At 40.1% G+C, this 25,163-nt stretch overlaps 1 protein-coding gene and 1 non-coding gene across 6 annotated transcripts in view; both read left to right on the plus strand.

The window, feature by feature from the left end:
• Positions 1–25,163, plus strand: part of BMPR1A (bone morphogenetic protein receptor type 1A) — a 161,238-nt gene that overhangs the window by 118,377 nt on the left and 17,698 nt on the right. For all 5 annotated transcript variants that reach the window (XM_023226077.1, XM_023226078.1, XM_023226079.1 and 2 more), the window contains 4 exons: positions 6,220–6,382; positions 8,563–8,665; positions 16,200–16,296; positions 16,429–16,528. In XM_023226077.1, the coding sequence (XP_023081845.1) occupies positions 6,220–6,382; positions 8,563–8,665; positions 16,200–16,296; positions 16,429–16,528 (463 nt within the window). The remainder of the gene's footprint in view (positions 1–6,219; positions 6,383–8,562; positions 8,666–16,199; positions 16,297–16,428; positions 16,529–25,163) is intronic.
• Positions 5,720–5,884, plus strand: LOC111552007. The gene has a single exon (XR_002734526.1). It is a non-coding gene; the product is annotated as a U1 spliceosomal RNA (small nuclear RNA).

Consider the following 25,163-nt stretch of genomic DNA (forward strand, 5'->3'; position numbering starts at 1 on the left):
TTTTTTTTTTTTCCTTTCTGTTTGAGACAAGAGTCTTGCTCTGTTGCCCAGGCTGGAGTGCGGTGGCATGATCTCAGCTCACTGCAACCTCTGTCTCCTGGGTTCAAGCGATTCTCCAACTCAGCCTCCCGAGTAGCTGGGGTTACAGGTGCCCGCCACCACACCCGGCTAATTTTTGTATTTTTAGTAGGGTTTCGCCGTGTTGGCCAGGCTGGTTTGAACTCCTGAGCTCAGGTGATCCACCCACCTCGGCCTCCCAAAGTGCTAGGATTACAGGCCTGAATCACCATTCCCTGCCAACCTGCTGGGTTCTTAAGTGATCCTCCCACTTCACCTACCCAAGTACCTGGGACTACAGGTGTATTCCACTACACCCAGCCAATTTTTCAAATTTTTTTGTAGAGACCAGGTCTCAGCATGTTTCCCAGGCTGGTCTTGAACTCCTGAGCTCAAGCAACCCACCTGCCTTGGCCTCCCGAAGTGCTAGGATTACAGGTGTGAGCCACCATGCCTGGCAAGCATACGACTTTTTTTTTTTTTTTTTGGAGATGGAGTCCCACTCTGTTGACCAGGCTGCAGTGCAGCGGCGTGATCTTGGCTCACTGCAACCTCTACCTCCCTGGTTCAAGTGATTCCTCTGCCTCAGCCTCCCGAGTAGCTGGGATTACAGGCTCACAGCACCATGCCCAGCTAATTTGTTGTATTTTTAGTAGAGATAGGGTTTCACCATGTTGGCCAGACTGGTCTCAAACTTCTGACCTCAGGTAATCCACCTACCTCGGCCTCCCAAAGTGCTGGGATTACAGGCGTGAGCCACCATGCCTGGCCAAGCATATGATTTTTAATGCAATAACTACATGCATGTTCCTAGAAGCTTTTTTTGCCACTCAGTGACATTATGAGTAACATTGTATGTCAGTATGTGTTGGAATCACCTCATTCTTGATAATGGGTTCAGAACCAATTTTGATTAATGTTAACTGATTAACTGCAGTTTTTAATGTTCAACTGAAATACATTTAACTATAATTTTTTATTGGCCTTCCAAAAGTGTCATAAAAAAAGCCTAATCATTCACATATTGTCCTATCAGATGTGAAAAGCCCATTTCTGTGCTTTAGCCCTGCCACAAAGTATTTTCTTCTTCCTTTAATTTTCCCCCTAGACCAACATAGTACGATAGAACTAACTTTGGTGAGGGAAATTTCTGTATCAGTAATTTGCAAACTATAGCCCACAAACTAAATCCAGCGCATTGCTTCATTTTGTGCTGCTCATGAGTGAAGAATGATGTTTTTTGCATTTTTAAGTGATTGAAGAAAAATCAAGAGAATATTTCATGACACATGAAAATTATATGAAACTCAAATTTTATTATTCATAAGAATTTTATTGGAACACACCCATGCTCATTTTTGTACATGTTGTCCGGCTGATTTTGCATTGTATCAGCAGAATTGAAGAATTGTGACAGAGACCTTGGGGCCTACAAAACCAATACTTGTTTTCTATATCTTTGCTGTCTTATGTAATAGCTACTAGCCAAATGTGGATTTTGAGCACTTGAGTTTTGACTAGTGTGGGTGAGAAACTGATTTTTAATTTTACTTCATTTTAATTCACCTACATTTTAAGTCACGTGTGGCTAGGGGCTACCATATGGGACAGCACAGTTGTAGACATGCCACCTTTTCCCTAGTTCTTGCCTCCTTGTACTTGACTTTCCTCCTGCTGATGTCTTCCTGGTTTCTATTTAATTAATGATGCAACTATTGTTATAGAATTCATTAGGCTACCATTGCTGATTAGCTCACATGTATAGTGCATCAGTAGCCCATTGGTCTCACCAACTGTTTGCCATCTGAGTTCTGTTGTAGACATTTTATCTTAAGCTTAGGGCAGAGGGCATTTATTTGCTGTAGAAAAAGGAAGCCAATAAATTATTGGGAAAGTATGAAAAAGTACTTAGCCAGGAATAAAAATCTAGTACAATCGTTGATGCCAAAAATTGCCATTTATGACAAGGACCTGTAAATGTGCCTGTGTATAGTCATGTGTCTCTTGTAACTGTATCTTTGTATGTATATGTTTTCATCTTTTTCTGAGATGTTATACTTGAGCATGTAAGCTATTAAATATTTTGTGTGGGTTTTGAAATACAACCTATACATACCCCCAGTCCACCCCAGGACTCGTAATTTATTCTTTGTAAATATATGGGACTTATGGGTGGGGAGAGATTGACATGTTCAGAACTGACAGAAGGCCATGTGGCAAGTGAAGTGATGATGGTGAGGCCTGTAGGATCCAGATCCTGCTGGGCCCTGGGAGCACACAGTGGAGGTTGGATTTTATTGTGACTGCGCTGTGGAGCCATTGGTTGGTTTTAGATAGGAGTGACAGATTTGTGTTTATAAAATGTCTCTGGCTGCTCTGTGGGAAATGGATAGCAGGGACCAAGAGCAGAAGCAGAGAGACGAGTTGGAGACTTCTTACCTTGGTAGAGGCATGATGTGATGGGCCTTGGTGACAGCAGCGGAGGTGGAGAAAAATGAAAACAATTGATGTACATTTTGGAGGTTGAGCCAAAAGACTTTGCCAAGACCAGGTCTGAGGCAAATCAAAAGTTCATTTAGGACAAGTCATTCAGGAGATGCCTAGGCAGGTCATGGCTAGAGGGGTACATCCAGGAACCATCAACAGAGTGGGCGCTGTCACCTAGGGACAGTGCAGAGAGGCTCTTGGCCTGCTACTTTTCTTTATATTAAATATCCACTTGGTGGAATCTTGCAAGTTTTTAAGATGTAGCTTAGATTTCATTACTTTTGACACCTAGGATCGGTTTGAATTTGACACCTAGGATGAGCCTTTTCCTTTGTTTACATGATACCTCCGTATTTTGTCTTTTTTTTTTTTTTTTTGAGATGGAGTTTTGCTCTTGTCACCCAGGCTGAAGTGCAATGGCTTGATCTCTGCTCACTGCAACCTCCACCTCCCAGGTTCAAGTGATTCTCCTGCCTCAGTCACCCGAATAGTGGGATTACAGGCGCCCGCCACCATGCCCAGCTAATTTTTAAATATTTTTAGTAGAGAAAGGGTTTCCCCATGTTGACCAGGCTAGTCTTGAAATCCTAACCTCAGGTGATCCGCCTGCCTCGGCCTCCTAAAGTCTGGGATTACAGGTGTGAGCCACTGTACCTGGCCTTGTATTTTGTCACTTTTCACTTTGTATTTATTTGCTTTTGTGCTTATTCCCCCTCTGCTTCCCACCAAGTTTCTCAAGGCCACATACATGGTTTTGATGCCACATCTTTGCGTTTCTAGCATTTAATACCTTGCCTGCACATAATAGACCCCTAATAAGTATTCTGTTGAATATTTGGCAGTAATATAAGCTCTAGATCCAACTATTGTAATTGAGTTTTTGTCTCATAAATTCAAATTGTATTTGAGATTTTGTCTCATAAATATTTGTAATAGAGTTTTTGTCTCATAAATTCAAATTGTATTCTAGGAAGTTTCATATAACTTTGGGTTTTTCATGTATCAGTGATCTTTTAGTGTTATGATCTTTGTTATTAGTAACATCTTATTTGTATGCTATTTTACATGTAGTTAAGCACTTTAGTAGATATTCATTTGATCTACCTATGACCTCTTGATTTGAATTAGGCAGGAATTATTATCACCATTTTCTATAGATAGAGAGCTGAGGTTCAGAGAGAAACTTATCTGTGTCCATAACTGGGACTTGAACCCTTCACTTCTTGCTGTTAAGTGACATTTCTGCCACACTAAACTGCTTTTTCTGTGTCACTAGATTTTTGAAAAATTAATTACTGTGATATATTGTTTGTTTTCCAGAGCTGAATTGGTAAGTGTCTTCTGTTAACATAATAGGATTTTAAAGCTGGGTAGGTGACCTCACCTGTCCTCTACTCCTATAGCCTTATAGAGTAAATGAAGCCTGGACAAGTGACATGGCTTGCCCAAGACCATCCAGCTGGGTAAAGTGGGGTAGGCCCACAGTAAAACAGAGTCCCAGTCTCCTCATTCCCTGCTCAGTGGATTTCTTCCCTTCCTGTACCTCCTGCTTCTCCCCACCCCATCTTTTACAGCTGATGTTTCTAACATAAATGGGGTCTTTCTGCTTTGTAGCTATCAGGTGCAACGGAAGCCTTGACATTATATTACGGAATTTATTTCTGAAAGGAGAATGTGGGGAGGGGGAGGAGGCACAGGGATCAGTAATATATGTATGTACACAAACGTCATCTTTTTTTTTTTTTTTTTTTTAAGTGTTTTCTCTCCTGGCCGGGCACAGTGGCTCACGCCTATAATCCCAGCACTTTGGGAGGCCGAGGCAGGTGGATCATTTGAGGTCAGGAGTTTGAGACCAGCCTAGCCAACACGGTGAAACCCCATCTCTACCAACAAAATACAAAAAAATTAGCCAGGCATGGTGGAGGGTGCCTGTAATCCCAGCTACTCGGGAGGCTGAGGCAGGAGAATTGCTTGAACCTGGGAGGCGGAGGTTGCAGTGAGCCAAGATTGCACCACTGCACTCCAGCCTGGGTGACAGAGGAGACTCTATCTCCAAAAAAAAAAAAAAAAGTTTTCTCTCCTATTGTTTGTTAATATATAGTCATTCAGTAACCAATTCCTTTACTAAATATTCCGCATAAGAAAGTGAAGGTTATTGGCCAGGTATGGTAGCTCACGCCTGTATTCCCAGCACTTTGGAAGGTTGAGGCAGGAGGATCGCTTGAGCCCAGGAGTTCAAGACCAACCTGAGCAATATAGGGAGCCCTTGTCCCTACAAAGAATTTAAAAATTAGCCAGGCCTGGTGGTGTGTGCCCTTGGTCCCAGCTACTCTAGAGGCTGAGGTGGGAGGATCACTTGAGCCTGGGAGGTTGAGGCTGCAGTGAGCTATGATCACATCACTATACTCCAGCCTGGGCAATAGAGTGAGACTGTGTCTCCAAAAAAAAATGAAGATTATTAAAACTGAAGGCATGGAATCACCACAACACAAAACACTATTTAGCAGCGCTTTTTCTGTTATCAGTGTGTGCATATGTGCTATTTTTTGTCTTTTCAGTAGTTTATCTTATCAGTATGTTAAATGTAATGTCAAGTCTGTTGTGTCTTGAACCAGTTATTTAACATTTATAATGAAATACATAACACTTGTCTGTTTGGTTCTACCTTTTATTCCCTTGAGAGTAACCCACAAAGAATGGCCTAGCTGAGTCAGAGAGAGGAAGTAATTACTAGAACAGTCTTCTTAGTACTGTTCTGCTTCCAACCTGAAAGATTTAGTACCAGATATGACAATATCTGTCACTGCAGGCTACTAGACTCTCGTGTAAGAACATAGTTCCATTTCTGTGAGCTAACTGCTGCCCTTCTATAACCTTCACTTTCTGCCAGCATGGTCTGCATTCAAACCAATGACCTTGAGGTAAAAGTCTCCAGATAACATGATTGGTCCCCGTGCTCTCATGATTTCCTTACTTAAGCAATTAAAGGCCAAAGCAAGATGCTTAGTAACTCCTTTTCCACATAGAGGCACAAATAAAGGAAAGCTAGTCACAAGTTTTGAACCAAAGAGTTGAGAGAAGAATCATAACTTGTCTCTATTTAATGGTTGGAAACTCTCACAGACTTCTCTGAAGTCTCTCCCCATTTTGTACCTTTCTTACAAGTGATGACTATATACTTTTACCTGACAAGGGAGAGACCAGAGTCACGAAGGTGGTATTCCAAGGGTGAGGCTTATGCATTGCACTCCGGATGTGCTGACCCCTGTGATTTCCCCAAATGTGGGAAACTCGACTGCATAATTGTGATAGTGAGGGACTGCATTCATGCTTTCCCCTGGTTAAATTAAAAAATTGTTAAGTTATTTTAAAAATATAAAAAACAAGATTTGACTGTATTCTGCCTTGCACCACTCTTCTTTGTCTTTCACTAGTGCAAAAATTGTGATATAGCTGTCTTCATATACCCCACAATACCTGGTGCAGTAATTCTGTGCATAATAACTTATTAAGAAATGTCTGTTTGTTGTATGAATGAAATTTATATGTCTCAAGAATCACGTTAGCTACAATTATTGTATAAGAAAGCTTAGCAACTTTTTCTCATTGAAAATTGTAATCAAACAATGAGCTTTTCAGAAATGATTTACTTACAAATTCCATATTTGAATGCAGGACAGAATCTAGACAGTATGCTCCATGGCACTGGGATGAAATCAGACTCCGACCAGAAAAAGTCAGAAAATGGAGTAACCTTAGCACCAGAGGATACCTTGCCTTTTTTAAAGTGCTATTGCTCAGGGCACTGCCCGGATGATGCTATTAATAACACATGCATGTAAGTATTTTATGCAGCCCTTCTTAAGAGTTAGGAGAATCGAGTTGCATTTAGTGCTATTTTAAGAATTATTAAACTTGTCTAAGGTTTTTTTTTCCTTCATATATGGTATCTTTCCAGAAAGCCAAAAAGCCTTGTGTTTTGTATATTAGAACATTACTCCATTAAATGATTGATAGGTGAGTTACTATATTAGAATTATGTTATAATGCAGCTTTTAAAATAAGTTCAAAGGTATCTAGTATTTTTTTTAACATCTGAGTTTTTTAATGATCTTTTAATCTTGAAGTCATTTCAGAAAACTTAAAGATTACCAAAAAAAAAAAAAAAAATCGAATAACTCACCGACAGCCTCCTACTTCTTCTATAGACAGGGTCTTGCTATTTTGCCCAGGCTGGTCTCAAACTCCTGGGCTCAAGCAATCCTTCCACCTCAGCTTCCCAAAGTGCTGGGATTACTAGTGTGAACTGTCACACCTGGCCTCCTACTTTTTAATTGGTTGAAATATTCTGCAGATATATATTAATCATATTGTGTTAATTAATTTTAAACTTTTTTCTTACCTGTGAATTTACCAATCCAAATCTGATTTATAATTTTTCTACTGTATTTCATGTTAACTACACAACATGTTTATATATGATCATGTAATTCTAGTCCATATTTGTTGGAAACACTGACATATTGACTTAATAAGACCAAAAAAAAATTGCCTGAACAACTCAACCTGAATTAATTGTCTCCTTGTTATAGAGGCAGTAATGAATGTCATGTTTTGTACTTTTAATAATTGTATGCTCCTTGAATGGACCAGATAGAAAGCATGAAACTTTACGCGTAAACTCTTGAACCTATGTGATGGTCATTGTGTCTTAGGTTTGCTGCTTGTCCCCTGGTGGTGGTGGACTCTGCGTGGCTGACTGTGACTAGTTTTCCATTTACACCTTCCTGGGAGTTTGCCGGCAGGGAACTGCTCTCCGCTGTGTCACCAAATAATCTTTTGCTAAACTTCTTGTCTGTAATACCTGCCTGATGTAATGGGCTGTCTGTTAGTAGCTTAGTAACCCAGAGTAAAACTGAATCGTCCATTTTAGCAGAATTCTGCCCCATACTTAACATTTTCTCCTAACAGGAAACAAAGAATTCTGCAAAGTTCTTCTGAGTAGAAGCAGCACAATTCCTGATATTAACAATAAATAGGAGCGCAGAAAAAGCTTTTAGAAATTTCTCCCAGCCGGGCGCGGTGGCTCAAGCCTGTAATCCCAGCACTTTGGGAGGCCGAGACGGGTGGATCACGAGGTCAGGAGGTGGAGCCCATCCTGGCCTACAAGGTGAAACCCAGTCTCTACCAAAAAATACAAAAAACTAGCCGGGCGAGGTGGCGGGAGCCTGTAGTCCCAGCTACTCGGGAGGCTGAGGCAGGAGAATGGCGTAAACCCGGGAGGCGGAGCTTGCAGTGAGCCGAGATCGTGCCACTGCACTTCAGCCTGGGCGACAGAGCGAGACTCCGTCTCAAAAAAAAAAAAAAAAAAAAGAAATTTTTCCCAGACCTGTTGAAGTCTATATGAATATATTAAGGGGAAACTCCAGGATGCTAACACTAAGATAAGAATTGCATTAAATATATATGTGTAAATTTATTGAAAATTTATTCAAAAGTCCTCTCCTTGTTTTCCCATCATATTCAGTAAAAGGTGCCTTTCAGTCCCCCTTTTTTTGGTCATTAAGCCTATCTGTATATGTCAGAGAAAAGTTTGTTTTTATCTATTATCATATGCAATATGAGAGTACTGAAAAAATGGGTAAAAAGAGACAAAGTTATTTTAAAGTGTATTTTCAAAACATGACTTACCTTATAAAATTTTATAAATCAGCTTTCTGTGATCACATAACTGTGATTAGTGAAGAAAAGTCACATAACTCCCATGTGGAGGACTTGTTTAATCGAAATCCTTTTCTGCTTGACAAAGGGTTGTCACTGGCCTTTTAGATCTTAGCTCAGACATAATTTTCATTTGTCTTAAAACCGCTTTGGTTTTGCCAGTAAATCACATGTGAATGCAATTCTGAATCACAAAACAAAGCATTAAATGTTGTCTGTACCTTTTCATATTCAGACTCAAATTTCATTAGTACTTTCTATGTGAATTTATGTTTGTTTGTTTTTTTTCTGTTTTAGAACTAATGGACATTGCTTTGCCATCATAGAAGAAGATGACCAGGGAGAAACCACATTAGCTTCAGGGTGTATGAAATATGAAGGATCTGATTTTCAGTGCAAAGTAAGATATACTCTGGGACCCATGAGACAAAGAAGGGAGGGGCCACACAAAAGCATCAATTTCCCCCTAGGAGAAACATGCCTGACGTACACATGGCTGTATGTTTGCGTCAGTAAATATACTGGAGGAATACGTTCTGTCTAGATTCTGTCCTGTATTCATATGTAGAGTTTATAACTAAATAATTTCTGAAAAGCTAATTGTTTGATTACAATTTCCTTTTTTATTTCCATAGACAGCACCTGGCTCTGTTGCCCAGGCTGGAGTGCAGTGCTGCAATCTCTGCTCACTGCAACCTCAAGCCAGCCTCCTGAATAGCTGAGACTACAGGTGCATGCCACTATACCTGCCTAATTTTTGTATTTTTTGTAGAGATCAGGTTTCACCACGTTGCCCAGGCTGGTCTCAAACTCCTGGGCTCAAACAATCTACCCACAATGGCCCCCCAAAGTGCTGGGATTACAGGTGTGAGCCACTGTGCCCAGCCTGATTACAATTTTCTTTGTTCTCTACGTGGGAGGCTGAGGCAGAAGAATTGCTTAAGCCTGGGAGGCCGAGGTTACAGTGAGCCGAGATTGTTCCACGGCACTCCAGCCTGGGCCACAGAGCAAGACCCTGTCTCCAAAAAAAAAAAAAAAAAAAAAAATTCTTTTTTCTTTTTTTAAATCTCAACCGTCTCTGGCTACTGATTACAATTTTCAGTGAGGACAAGTTTCTAAACTTTCTTATCACAATAATGGCAGCTAACGTTTCTTTAAAAATAAAAATTTTATTCAAGTAATAAGATTATGGTAATTTAAGTTCCAGATTATTTTACTTTAAAAAAGTAAAATGTTTTCAATCATCCTAGGTTGTCATGACTGCAAAAAAAATTATATTGTCACACTTATTTGTAGATTATAAAATCTATTGAAAAGACGTTTAAGATAGTGGCAGTAACCTTTGTATCACTCTGAGGCAACTTAGAAATGTTAAAGATACACTGAAAACTCTAGGGCAACCTCTAAAGTTGAAAAAAAAAATGTTAAGGCCTTGTAAGGAGGTGTCAGTGGAGCTGCTTTAGCAAAGCAGCAATGAAGGAATCAGGATGGTAATAGTTCATGAGCATCCTGATGGCTCTGGGTTATAAACCTGATCTCTTCAAATTCTGTATAGTAATTTTGTCCCAGGAGATCCTTCAGTGTTTCTGAAAACCAGCTCCAGATAGAATTGTTTGTGCATAATTTAAGTCTTAGCTATGTTAGGAAATTGTTCCTATTATTTGGAAATTCCTAGGATGGGGGCTGGGCGCGGTGGCTCACGCCTGTAATCCCAGCACTTTGGGAGGCCGAGACGGGCAGATCACGAGGTCAGGAGATGGAGACCATCCTGGCTAACACGGTGAAACCCTGTCTCTACTAAAAATACAAAAAATTAGCTGGGTGTGGTGGCGGGCGTCAGTAGTCCGCGCTACTCAGGAGGCTAAGGCAGGACAATGGCATGAACCTGGGAGGTGGAGCTTGCAGTGAGCCGAGATGACGCCACTGCACTCCAGCCTGGGCGACAGAGTGAGACTCCGTCTCAAAAAAAAAAAAAAAAAAGAAAGGCAAGAAATTCTCAGGATGGATAGAAACCTTATGTTTCAACCTCTCAGCTAATGTTTGGAATCACCCTCTTTGTAAATGACTGCAAATCTGTCTTCATGTCTGACTCTTCAGACCATAGAGAACAAACCTAATCTCTTTTTAAGATGACAGCCGTTTACTAACTAAAAAAAATGTGCTTCATCCTGCTAGTCTTTACCCAGTGAAAGTAATAGTTCATAATGACCTCAACTGCTCCTTATATGATCAGCTTTAGAGTTATTCTCTCCACTTCCTCAGTATAATATGCAGAATTGAGTGTGGTATGACCAAGGAAAAAAGTAGAGAGTAAATAGTCCTGTTCCCTTTTTCTAAACACAGTCTTGTGTTAGATGTTTGGCAGTCACGCCATATTCTTGAACCATTGAGCTTTCTGTAAGCTAAAATCCCCATGTCGCTCACTCATGCTGCTGCTGAGCCACATCTCCTCCACTCTTCTTTGGTGCTGTTGGTTTCTTCACACAAATAAGTAGATGGGAATGGAATGAGGTTTTCCTATACAGTTGTTACATACTTGTCTATATGAATTTTATCTTACAAGCATTAATCCTTTGCTCTAATTGGTCAGGATTTAAAGGATGCTAATTTAGTTGTTTCTTCCAGTTTTAGGCTGTTTGCATATTTGTCAACCACATATACTATACATTTTTTAATCACTTAAAAAATTGAAGAAAGAGCTATGGTTAGGGTACTGAGCCCAGCAGTAATAACCAGTGTTCAACAGGCCCCTAGAGTAGGCCTGTCCTAAACTGAATTCACCATTATAAGTTAGTTGTTAAACTTGACAAGCTGTTCAGATCTGTATACTGCTGTGAACCTTTGGACAAGGTGCTCTGCTTTCTTGTTTTCTCCCATAGAAATGAAGGAATTACTGTAAGGATCAAATGATATGTATGTGAATAGTTTAGCACAATTGGCACATAGTAAGGGCTTAATAGATGTTAGCTTTGACCATACTGATTCTTTAACAGAGCAGTCTTCGTGCTCTGTTAAACACAGTGTAACTCAGACTGTGTTATACAAGGGTAACGGGCACGTTGATAGTTTTAAGGGAATCAGTTTTTGGATCCTAAACTTCCGTAGGTCCTATTGCTGAATATTTCTCTGCCTGAGAACAGAACTTCTCAAGCAGTTCTCGTTCCCTTAGTCACTTTTCATAGTCAACCCCTCCTAGTTTACAAATAGAAGGCCTGAGGTGTAAAACTTGAGGTTTCCAAATGATGTTATAATTCGAAGTAAAAGCATCAGTGTAGGCTATGTGGGAATATCAAGTAAGTGTTTACATGACAGATGGTTTTCAGTTGTTTGCTTTCAGCCAAGTTGCTGGATCATTGAAAATAATTTTTGTTGATAGGATCTTTATGGCACTTTTAGCATATGCTTTGGAAGGACTTTAAACAATTATGGGCTGGTTGAGGTGGTGCGGAGGCCTAAGCCTGTAATCCCAGCACTTTGGGAGGCCCCGGCAGGTGGATCACCTGAGGTCAGGACTTAGAGACCAGCCTAATCAACATGGCAACACCTGTCTCTACTGAAAATACAAAACGTAGCTGGGCGTGGTGGCGCGTGCCTTTAATCCCAGCTACTTGGGAGACTGAGACAGGAGAATTACTTGAACACGGGAGGTGGAGGTTGCAGTGAGCTGAAGTCGTGCCATTGCACTCCAACCTGGGCAACAAGAGTGAAACTCCATCTCAAAAAAAGAAAATTATGGGACAATGGTATAATAATCTCCTCCCATTATTATCTTGCTTATGTGAATAAATTGTCTTGATGACGACAAAAGGAAAAATAAGAATAAAATTAATGATGAATCTTCTCACTCTAGCAGTAAGTAATATTTATCCATGACTTCATGAACTGATTTTTTTTTAAAGGCCCATCCATATCATTAAGAAATGCCTGGCCAGGTGCAGTGGTTCACTCCTGTAATTCCAACACTTCCGGAGGCCAAGGTGGGCAGATCGCTTGAGCTCACAAGTTTGAGACCAGCCTGGGCAACATGGCAGAACCACATCTCTATAAAAATTAGCTGGGCCTGGTGGCTCACGCCTGTAATTCTAACACTTTGGGAGGCCGAGGCAGGCGGATCACCTGAGGTCAGGAGTTTCAGAATAGCCTGGCCAATGTGGTGAAACCCTGTCTCTACTAAAAATATAAAAATTAGCCGGGCGTGGTGGCACACTCCTATAATCCCAGCTACTTGGGAGGCTGAGGCAGGAGAATCATTTGAACCCGGGAGGTGGAGGTTGCAGTGAGCCGAGATAGCACCACTGCACTCTAGCCTGGGTGACAGAGCAAGACTCCGTCTCCAAAAAAAAAAAAAAGAAGGCTGAGGTGGGAGGAATGACTTGAGCTCGGGAGGCAGAGGTCGTAGTGAGCTGAGATCATGCAACTCCACTCTAGTGTGCAGAGTGATAGCCAGCCAGATCTTGTATCATTTAAAAAAAGAGAGAAAAAGAAAAAATGCCTTTTCCAATAACATTTTCTTCAGTTTGTATTTAATAAAGATTGTAACGTATATATTTTTGATCAATTTTTTGCTAATTATGATAAACTAGAATAATTTTCTAAGACTTAAAAGACATACAGTTATAGGAAAAGAATTTTTATGTACTTATCTTTGATGTGGACAGTTATATATTACTTTAGGACATAATTATTGTGGGAGATATTGAAAGGAAATAAGAGTTCAAGGAGAAGTAAGAGTTGTAGTGTAAAATTTCTCATTGCTAAAAGAAGCATTTGTTCATTTATTCTTTGATGATAATGGGTATCAAATTGCATGCTATTTAGATTCTACTGAATGCATTAAAAATGATGTAACACTTCTATTTCAAAATGAGGTAACAATTCTATTTCAAAGTGTCATTATGTACAGTAAGCCAGAAATTATTAATATATTGCAGCCATTTAAATTTATGGTGAAAATTTTTAAGTGTCACCTGAAAAATATGTGAAGGATACGTTGCTTTTAAGAATTGGGTTATGCCAGCAAAAATTTTGACCAGCACTTATCTAACTTTCTGTATTTCTTGGTAAACGTCACCCAAGCACAGCTCTCTCATGCTCATCCTAACCCTTTCCCCAGTGTCTTCACACACTGCCAGGTGTGGTGCAGAACAGATGTGAGTGTCTCTCACCAGGCCTCACGTTTTTCCACTCCCCAGGCCGCACTGGTAAATTGTGCTTATTCTGTTTCCTCCTGTAGGACAAATTATTTTTCAGAAACCTCGCTGCTGTTCTTTGTAACTTGGCTTCAGTTCCTTCCTCATATACTGTCTCCAGTTTGAGCACACTGAATAAGTTTATTTACGTCAGAATCTCTTACTTCATAAGTGCTGAGTAAATTTGTTTCCCACAAAAATTCATATTCTCCACATAAATCTAGAAATACAAATTGACTGGCAGAGGGTAGGGGTGGAGAGTGCAGGGAAAGGAAAGGCTGTGTCACCCAAATTCATAACCTCGAGAAACCCAATTTTTGCCTACCCAGATACATAGTTAACCTGAGTAAGACAGGTGTTGCTTATTCTTAGTGAAGCCATGTTGGGTCTTTAGGGGCTTATAAGTTTTTTGGCTTAGTCTAGAATCTCATCTGAGATTCATGTCAAGGACAGAGGAAGGGAAATTAATTTATTGAATATTTGCTATATGTGTATAGTATCCTGGGGAGTCAGTATATTCTACCTTGATTTCCTCCGACTACTCAATGGAGCAGATTTTTTTTTTTTTTAAAGACAGGTATTGCTCCATCGCCCAGGCTGGAGTGCAGTGGCGCAATCACAACTCACTGCAGCCTCAACCTCCTGGGCTCAAGTGACCCTCCCACCTCAGCCTTCTCAGTAGCTGGGACCACAGGCGTGCACCACCACACCTAGCTGATTTAAAATTTTTTTTTAGAGATGGGGTCTCACTATGTTGCCCAGCCTGGTCTCAAACTTCTCTGCTCAAGCCATTTTGCTGCTTCAGCTTCCCAAAGTGCTAGGAGTACAGGTGTGAGCCACTGTGCCCAGATGATATTTTTTTTAACCTGTATTCTTTAGCACACTAAAGCCCAGAGATAAATTACTTGCTCAAGGTCACAAAGTGAACAATTGGGAAAGCTAGGATTCAAACTGTTTGATTCCGAAACCCTTGTATTTTCTGTGATACTATGCTGCCTTAATCTGTTGGCAGAGTCTATTTTTGGCTTCTTTTTAAAAATTATTATTTTTAGAGATAAGGTCTCACTACATTGCCCAGGCTGGACTTGAACTCATAGCTTCAAGTGATCCTCATGCCTCAGCCTCCCAAGTAGCTGGGATTGTAGGCACACACCACCACACACAGCTTAAAGTCTACTTTCTTTCTCTTTTAAAGAAAAGGGACATATATAACATATACATGTAAACATATATATAGTTTATATAAAAAATATGTTTATATAAAAATATTCCGTTATCTATCATAGTTTCCAACGCTCTATCTTTCTAAAGTCTTTAAATTTCACCTGTCTTTCAGCCATCTCTCTTACAAGGGCTGTCATCTTCCTGGGATATAATTCACCTAGCTTAGAAGATAGGAACTCATGTAGAATACAAAAGCATCGTAAGATCTCTTCATACATTTGGGATGTCATTTCCCACTTAGTAGTGTTTAAGCTACCTTCATCATCCCTGTCAGCATCCTTCATAGAGAAGAAGAAACAAGACAGGACTTGAAGAATTGTTCATTTTTGTCCTTATCATCCACTGTCATGTCAGCAGTACATCTGTTGCTTGGAGAAACCCTGTGCTGCCAGAGAAATTCTTCCTTGGTTTTTCTTTGCACTTTTCTCTTCTGCAAGGCCAAGCTCATTTTAGCTTTCCTGGAACCCTCTTGGATGCTTGGCACTTCTTTCATTCATAGTTAGTTATATGATTTTCATATCCTCCTTCTTGTAAGTTTTCTCTGAATCTGGGATTATTTCAGACTCTCCAGTTTAAGCCTAACTTTTTTCTCTCTCCCCTTATGATCATTTAAAAGTAAAAATTGTGTAAAAGTTATTAATAAAACTTCATTTAAAATATAAAATATGTATTTGGAGATTTCCAAATGCTCTTGACCATCTTCCCAACAGAATCTGAAGTCATGGGCTCATGTTTACCTTTTTAAAGTCATAGCTGATTATACTGAGGCTTTTCCTTAATTTCTGCTTACATTCTTGTGACTTCCGTAGTGACAAACAGTTCTTTGCTATTCACATGTTGGTCCAGAATGGCAGTTCTCCACAGGCTGTGCTGAAATGGCAGCATTCAACTTGTCAGATATTATATTGTTAATCCAATAAAACATCACATGTAAGTGCTGCTGCCCTTTTCTGTGCTAGCTTTCTGCTCTCTTAGGGACAGTCTCCTCTCTGACTGGTGATCTGTAATCATCTCTCAGGAATGCTTTCTGTAGTTTGCCCTTCCCTCACCACAGATGCTCAGCTTGCCTCCGCATCAGGCTCATGACTTTTGACATGGCTGGGGTTGGCAGGGTCTGCAGCGGCCTCTGCACGCTCAGCTGCCTTGCTGACCAGCCTTTTCTTTGGACTAGGACACCCTCAACTTTTTAGTCTGATCTTAAATCTCATCCACATCTCAGTACCACAGTGAGATTATATGTACCAGACCAGTTTATAATTGTAATTACCTAAGTTCGGGTTTGGTATTCTAACGTAGTGTCTAACACACCATCCACATAGATATGTTCTTAAGAAAAGTCATTTTGCAGTCTTCACTATTTCAGCACAAATTTTAGTCTTTCAGTAATCTGTTTTTACATATAAAATTTGCAGGCCCCTTTCACTCACTGAATTAGAAATTGTATTTTATGAATACTAAAATGACATATCATCAGTTTAAAATACCAAACAATTTCTAATTTTATCATTACTCTTCTTTTAGGATTCTCCAAAAGCCCAGCTGCGCCGGACAATAGAATGTTGTCGGACCAATTTATGTAACCAGTATTTGCAACCCACACTGCCCCCTGTTGTCATAGGTAGGTTAGCCGAGAAAAATTGGAGCATGCTTCTCAAATATCTTCTCTGATTTTACCAAGCTACCTAGAATTGAACACTTCAGATTATTTTTTCATTTCATTGTTTATTTCGTTGTTTACTTTTATTGTCAGGTCCATTTTTTGATGGCAGCATTCGATGGCTGGTTTTGCTCATTTCTATGGCTGTCTGCATAATTGCTATGATCATCTTCTCCAGCTGCTTTTGTTACAAGTAAGAAGATATTTATTTTGAAGCAAAATATTTTGTCAAATATTAGATGTCAACCGCTATTTGTAAAGCCATTGCAGAAACCATTAACTTGTGTTCTCTGGTTGTATATCTCCTTTATGTAACTAGACTATAGTTCTCTTAAGGGAAAAGGACCTTACTACCAATTAATTGGGCACAATTTCATACTTCTTATATGTTCATGAATACTTATGATTTTCTTATTAATGGAATAGTGAGCTTTCTGGTATCTGAATGTTTTCTGTCTCTCCCAAGAAACCCACTGTGTTATAATTCTTTAGAAATCTGGAGCTTCAGAATTGTTTGCATGTAGCCACGATTTCAGAATACAATTGCCAAAAAAGAAGAGTAATAAGAGATAGTCCCTAATGGATATAAACTTTAATAATAAAACATTATCATATATCAATGAAACAAGTTAGTAAACCCATAAATAAACCCAAGTACATAAAGCAATTTAGCATATGATAAAGGAAACACTTCAGATTACTGAGGAAAAGATGTTTGCATACCTCCTTGTTTTTATTATAATTCTTCACCGTCAACAATGGGGTACCACAGTTGAGAAACTGTGTTTTGTAGAATCTTCTGTTAGAAAGGTGATGGGAAAGTCACATGATTATTCAGAGTAGGAGATGGGCTTGAGAGGAGAGCTCCACATCTGAGGTAGCCATCATCCCAAATGGCCCCCAGTGATTCTCACTGCCTGGGGTTTCTCCCCTTGGGGTCAATCCCCTCCCGTAACACATCAGGGCTGATCTGTGTGACAAATAGGATATGGCAGAAGTGATTTCCAAGTCTACATTATAAACAGCTTTGCAGCTTTCACCATGGTCTCCGGGATCACTCACTCTGGGGGAAGCCAGGCATCATGCTATGTGGACACTCAGCTCTGAGAGAGGCCTGCACAGGGAGGAACTGAGGCCTCCTGCCAATACCCAGCCTGCAACCTGTAAGCCTTGGGAGTGAGCTGCCTTGGAAGTGACTGCAAACTCCTGTCAAGCTTTCAGATGAGTACAGTCTCAGCTGACGTCTGACCCTGAGCTACCCAATCAAGTCACTTCTGAATTCATGATCCACAGAAACAGAGAGATAACAATTGCTGTTTTAAGCCACTCAGTTTGGGAGTGATTTGTTAACATAGTATTGGATAATCCAGTGTCTGACTTTCTGAAAATTGACTTTCAAGCAGTCATCTTGGTTAACTTTACTTCCAGGGATAACCACAATGGCCGATTCCGAAGTTCTTGGGGCAGCCCCATAGTATAAACTGGTTGCTTCTTGGTTTTCTCAATTTCTAGCCTAAGAATCAGACTTTTTGGGTCTGCAAAGTCACTACTCATTCATCTGCTTCATGAATTCCAATAGTGTTTACTGTTATTTTATCTCCTTTTCTCCTTGGCTGTTAGACAAAGAAGGACAAAGCTTCATTGCTGTTTTAGTGGACTAGTAAAAGCAAGCAAGTATGCTCAATCAGTTATTTTAAGCTTTGTCAGAGTATGTTTTTATTTTATTTTATTTTTCTTTTTAGAAAAGATCCATCTATATTTTTATTTAAATCGTGGTCATTTTGGGGGGCCTGTTTTTTCATTGAATTGCATAGATTTTTTTCTCTTTGATTTATAAAAGCTGTTTATATTTTAGAAATCAGCTTTGTCAAATAACTGAATCTTGCCAGTAAGACAGGTGATAATATATCAAGGTGATTTGAATTTATATTTTTCATATTAAAATACTTTTTTTATACATTGGTTTCTTTATTACACAAGGGCACTGTAATGTATAAATTATTTTATTTATTTATTTATTTAGAGACAGAGTCTCACTCTGTCTCCAAGGCTGGATTGCAGTGATCTCGGCTCACTGCGATCTCTGCCTCCCAGGTTCAAGCGATACTCATGCCTCAGCCTGGCAAGTAGCTGGGATTATAGGTATGCACTACCACACCTGGCTAATTTGTTTATTTTTAGTAAAGGCGGGGGTTTCACCATGTTGACCAGGCTGGTCTTGAACGCTTGACCTCAAGTGATCCACCTGCCTCACCCTCCCAAACTGCTGGGATTACAGTCTGAGCCACCGCCCCTGGCCTATAATGTATATAGTAAAATATTGTTGAGTATGCTTTTATTTTTCTTTTAAGAAAAGAGCCATCTGTATTTTTATTTAAATCATGTGTTCATTTTGGGGGGCCTGTTTTTCTCTTGAATTACATAGATTTTTTTTCTCTTTGATTTATAGAAGCTCTTTATATTTCAGAAATCAGCCCTTTGTAATATGAGCTACCTGTACTTTTTTTTTTTTTCATGCTGCATTACCGCAGACCTACCGACACTTTTCATTGTAGTGTGTCTTCACACTGCCTGCGATGCCTTCAGCCACAGAGTAAAGAAGCCTATCAGCCAGGTGTGTGCTCTCTAAGCAATAGATAGGATGTTTCTTCTTAGGGAAATCTGTTCAGCCCAAGAGATGAAACCTAAAAATACTGCTGTTAGGGCCCAGTAAAATGGTCCAGGCAGATTATATTACAGTGAAGCTTGTAATCAGTAAACCCTACCTGTATACTAACAGCTGCCAATCAGGGTATCAGGCTGTGAAGGATACTGATCTCTGAGAAACAGGAACCAAGTGAGTTGAGCCTTGTGATTGCCCACCTTCTCCCTGAACAGAATTTTGGGTTGGGCATCACAAAGGGAGTCCAGGTGTAGCCAGCAGGCTGTCTCAGTTCGAGGAGTTGTGAGGAAGCTACCAAGCCTGGGGAAAGAACACCTGAAATGATTGAGGAAACAGTGTTTGGTACTCACACAAGGCTGGGAGTAGGATCTGTTCATACCAGCTGTGAGAATTGAAAACCCCATAATTCACAGGCTTTGGTTGAAGGACTCAGGAGGATTTTGCCTCAGTGGTGGGGAATAATTAGCCCTAGACTTAACATGGCTCTGGTCTCACCCTAAAAGCAAGCCCCAAATGGATCACACCATTTCTAAGTCACTGTATCCTAGAACAAAACTCAACAGTATTTATAGGAATATAAAAATATCTGGCATCCAACAAGGTAAAATTCACAATATCTGCTATCCAATAAATGAATACTGTGAATAAATGAATACATATAAATATGGCCCATAATGAGGAAAGAAATGAAGCCATCAAAACCACTGACCCAGAACTGATACAGACCTTAGAATTAGCAATGGCATTAAAATAGTTGTTAGAACTGTATTTTATATGTACAGAAGTTAAATCAAGACATGGAAGATTTTGTAAAAGATCTTGAAATGAAACTTTAGGAAATGATATCTATAATATCTCAGATGAAATATACTAGATGAAATTGGTGACAGACACTGTAGAAGAAAAGATGAGTGAACATGAAGACATAGGAATGAATAGAGAATCAGTGAACTGCGGGACAACTTTAGATGGCCTAATATCGATATAATTGGAGTTCCCAGAAGAGAGGAGGGACGAAAAACGTACAGAAATCATGATCAAATGTTTTCAAATTTATCTATTATTATTATTTTTGAGACAGGGTCTTGCTGTGTCACCCAGGCTGGAGTGCAGTGGTATAATCTCAGCTCACTGCATACTCCACCTCCTGGGTTCAAGCGATTCTCATGCCTCAGCCTCCGGAGTGGCTGGGATTATGGGCGTGTACCACCAAGCCTGGCTAATTTTTGTATTTTTAGTAGAGACGGGGTTTCACCATGTTGGCGAGGCTGGTCTTGAACTCCTGGCCTCAAGTGATCCACCTAACTCGGCTTCCCAAAGTGTTGGGATTACAGGTGTGAGCCACCACACTCAGCTTTTTCAAATTTAATGAAAACCATGAACCCATATATCTGAAAGCTCAGCAAACCCTGAGTAGAAGAAACATGAAGAAAACTACATTAAGGCACATGATAATCGTATTGCTCAAAACTGATAATAAAGAGAAAATACTAAATGAAGCAAGAAGGAAAAAAGGCAGATTATCTACAGAGGCACAAAGTTGAGGATGACAGCAGACCTTTTGTTGGAAACAGTGCACTCAAGAAGATAGTCAACCAACATCTTTAAAGTGCCCAAAGAAAAACGTCACAGACCTTGAATTCTATAGCCAGAGAAAATATCCTTCAAAAATGAAGGTAATGGGAAGACTTCCAGTCATACAGAGAACTTGAAAGAACTCCGCCCCCTTAGAGCTACCATTCAACTAGAAATGTGAAGGGAAGACAGGCCAGGTGGAGATAAGAATCCACATACAAGAATGAAGAGCTGGAAGTGGATCCAAGAGACCCTGACACAAACTAACAATATCTTTTAAGGTGAACAAAAAATACCACGCATCTGAGACTCAGGCCATGGACACTCAAGTGGGTGACCTATAACACTTCACAGAACATACGATCAGACATCAGGAACTGGTCATGTAGGCTTTTTTATAGTTCTAAACTAAATACTACATAGAACTTTGTGACTGCCCTGTTTATTTATTTTTATTTATTTATTTATTTATTTTTGAGACAGAGTCTCGCTCTGTCGCCCAGGCTGGAGTGCAGTGGCCGGATCTCAGCTCACTGTAAGCTCCGCCTCCCGGGTTTACGCCATTCTCCTGTCTCAGCCTCCCGAGTAGCTGGGACTACAGGCGCCCGCCACGTCGGGGTTTCACAGTGTTAGCCAGGATGGTCTCGATCTCCTGACCTCGTGATCCGCCCGTCTCGGCCTCCCAAAGTGCTGGGATTACAGGCTTGAGCCACCGTGCCCGGCCTGCCCTGTTTATTTAGCTTTTGAACTTCATGTGCTAGTTGAGTCTACGTGAAGATTCATTATTGATCAGATATACACAATCTGTAATTTGGAATATTCATTCATATTTAGTTGAACTTGAACAAGGCACAAGTTGTTCTCCATAGCAAACCGTAAAAGGATAACATTAAAGAGAGGACTGTCCGTCAGCATATTAAGGTTTGTCTGTTTTGTTTGCCTCATTAATATTTTGTTTCCCTTTTTTCTAATGTGATTGTTTTCCTCCAATTTAGATACGTCTGCAATTTATTCTCCATTCACATTTACATTCATGACTCATGACCCTCAAAACTGATACCTTCTCTAAAACCTTCTCTGGAACCATGGCCTCCTCCCTCTACTGTGGACGAGGCATCATTCCGTACCATAAGCCAATTCCTGGTTGTTTCCTCTGGCATCCTCTTTTGTAGCTCCTTTAATCCTTCAAACTGCTGAGATCCTGTGATCTGCCCCCATAACACTTACTAATTTTATCTTGCATTTTTTTTACATTGGCAAGTATTCATTTACTTGTTCATGCATATTTGCCAAAAGTCTGCATTTCCATTCAACAGGAATCTCAGTGGTAGCAGAGATTACTTAACCATTAATTTTGATGATCAACTGGCTGGCTGTTTAAATTGCAATTTTCCTCTTGAATTTTGAAGGGTGCCCATGGTGAATCTTGTGTGTCCCTCATGCTTGGCACACAGTGGATACTTACTCTTGTTGATGTTTGCCAGCCACCCTTGGCACTCTTGTTGATGTTTGCCAGCCACCCTTGGCCCAGAATTTCTGCTTGGGAAATAGTATCACAGATGCATTTGTCAGATGAAAAAAGCCTGCTTCTGGCTTTATAATGGACCCTTTATCCTCATTGTCTTTAGGGGACTTCTGGTCCTACAGTAGTTAAATATTAAGAATTTAGTGACTTTCTAAATCAGTGATTACAGGGAAAAAAAAATTGCCAAGTAATGTTTTAATACGAAAGAACATAAACATTTTCTAACTACCTAAAAAAGGAACTGCCAATCAGCTTTCAAAGTGATTAAAAATAAGAAAATATGCCCTATATGTACATGTATTTTTATTACTTTCAGCACTCTCCATGTATTTAATTCTAAATACATGTTTAGAAGTTTTCATCTGATACCATATTCCTTCTGCCTGAAGAATTTCTTTAACCTCTTGTAGTGCAGGTCTGCTGGCTCTAAGTCCTCTCAGCTTTTGTCTGCAGTCTTTTGCCTTCATTTACCCAAGGTATTTTCACTGGCTGTAGAAATCTGGGTGGGCTCGAGTTCGTTTCCCTTAAAGCTGTCATTCATTATCTTCCACCTGCATACCTTCTGACATACATTTTGTCTTTGATGTACTATATGTAATTTTTTTCATGGCATCCTTTAATGTTTTCCCGTTATCTTTCATTTTAAACAACTCAGCTACAATACATTTAGAAGTATGTGTGTGTTTCTTTTTTGGTATTTTCTCTGGTTTGGGTTTCACTGAGCTTAGTGAATCTATGGTTTGCTATCTTTCATTATTATTGCAAAATTATCTACTGTTTTTTTAAAAACACTTTGTCCTTTTATCTGTCTCTTCTGTTTTTGAGACTCCAATTATATATATTAGATTATTTGGTGTTGTGCCACAGCTCTTTAATTCTTCGGTTTTTCTCACTCGTTTTTTCTCTTTGTATTTTAGTTCAGGTAATTTCTATTTACCTATTTTCAAATGCATAGATTTTTTTTTTTCTTCACGTGTGTCCATCTGAGCTATGTACTGTTGAGCTCATCAAACTAATTCTTCATCTTGGATAGCATGTTTTCCCTTTCTCACATTCCTGTCTGACTTCATTTCTCTGCTGAGACTCTCCATCTGTGTATTCCTATTACCACCTTCACCAGGTGCCTTCCCCTTTTAATCACAGTTCTGTGAAAGGCCCAACTGGCAGCTCCAGCACAAGTGCTGTCTGCCACCGGTCCTCTTGATTGCCTGCCCTCTTGGCAGTGAGTGATTTTTCCTTGCTTTTTAGTGGGTCTCATAAGTTTATCTGGATGTTGTACATCATGTTAAGAATAGCAGAGATTGTCACAATGAGATATCAACCTCACCCCAATTAAAATGGCTGTTATCAAAAAGAAAACAAATGCTGGGGAGGCTGTGAAGAAAGGGGAACCACAGCATATTGCTGGTGGAAATGTAAATTGGCACAGCTACTATGGAGAACAGTGTGGAGGTCCCTCAAAAAACTAAAATTAGAACTGCCCTATGATCTCGCAATCCACTATTTGATATATATCTAAAAGGAAATCAGTATATTGAAGGCCTGTTCACACCCCTATGTTTAAGCACTATTCATAATGGCCAAGATGTAGAATCAACCCGTGTCTATCAGCAGGTGAATGGATAAAGAAAATGTGGTCTCTACAGTGGAATATTACTCAACCAGAAAAAGAATGAAATCCTGTTATTTTCAGTAACATGAATGGAACTGGAGTTCATTATGTTAAGTGAAATAAGCCAGTCATAGACAAATACTACATGTTCTCAATCATACATGGGAGCTCAAACGGTTGATCTCATAGAGGTAGTAAGTGGAATAACATACCAGAGGCTAGGAAGGGTGGAAGGAGGGAGGTTGGATGAAGATGGATGGATGAAGAGAGGTTGATTAAGGGGCACAAAACTATAATTACTAATGTAAGAAATAAGTTCTAGTATTTGATAGTACAGTAGGGAAATTATAGTTAGTAATTTATTGTGTATTTCAAAGTAGCTAGTCTCTAAGAGAAGAATTGTAATATTCCCAACACAAAGATATAGCCTGGGCAACATGGCAAAACCACATCTCTACAAAAAAATATAAAAATCAGCCGGGCATGGTTGTACACATCTGTGGTCCCAGCTGCTGGGGAGGCTGAGGTGGGAGGATTGCTTGAGCCCAGGAGGTGGAGGTTGCAATGAGCCAAGATCACGCCACTGCACTCCAGCCCAAGCAACAGGAGCCCTGCCTCCTCTTCCCCACCCAAAGAAAAACAAAAGATAAATATTTGAGATGATGGCTATCCCAGTTACTCTTGATTTGTTCATTTTACATACCAGAGGCTAGATAAAATGTAAAAAATCATTTTACATTGTATACATGCATAAAGTATCACATGTACCCTCCAAAATATGTACAGCTGTTATACATCAGTTTTAAAAAGAACAACAGACATTGAGATAGAGACATACTCCTGAACATGGGCACACCTCCTCTTAGGCTGTTGATAAGCAGGAGGTGTTCAGTCTAGTAGGAGTCGATTTGGGTTAAGGTTTTGTTTAGTGTTTGGGTCTGTGCCTTCAATGCCTCACAAGTTTCAAATTCCTTCAGTGATGGGCTGCTGTTCATTTGCTTCGAGTCGGGATTTGGGTGCAGAAGGAAGCGTTTTTCTCTGAGTTCCTACTTCCCCCATAGCTTTCAGCTCTTACTGCGTCCTTGCACCTCTGTGGGAGTCACTGTCCATGTTCTTGTTCCTCCTGCAGAAGTCATCTGCTGTTGTGTGTTATTATTAGAGGACAGGTGGAAAGTGAGGGGGCGTGCCTGTTGTCCTTAGGTAGGTTCTGTGTTGCTAGACCTGAAGGGTGCAGCTTCCTCAGTGCTCTTGCACCTCCTCCCACAGAGGTAGCTGACCTCCCTGTGGCCCTCCTGTAGGATCCTGTGCCCACAAGGAGAGAGGAAGGTGTCATCTTCTCCTCTTCCTCCGCATCAGAGGATCTTATCCTGGTCAGGGCACAGGGAACGTTTCCTCTACATCCCCAAGAGGCAAAAGGACTTTGCTGCTTCTCCTTCCTCCGAAGTAGTGGATCT

This window comes from Piliocolobus tephrosceles, chromosome 9 (assembly GCF_002776525.5).
Source record: "Piliocolobus tephrosceles isolate RC106 chromosome 9, ASM277652v3, whole genome shotgun sequence".
In the NCBI taxonomy this organism is placed as follows: domain Eukaryota; kingdom Metazoa; phylum Chordata; class Mammalia; order Primates; family Cercopithecidae; genus Piliocolobus; species Piliocolobus tephrosceles.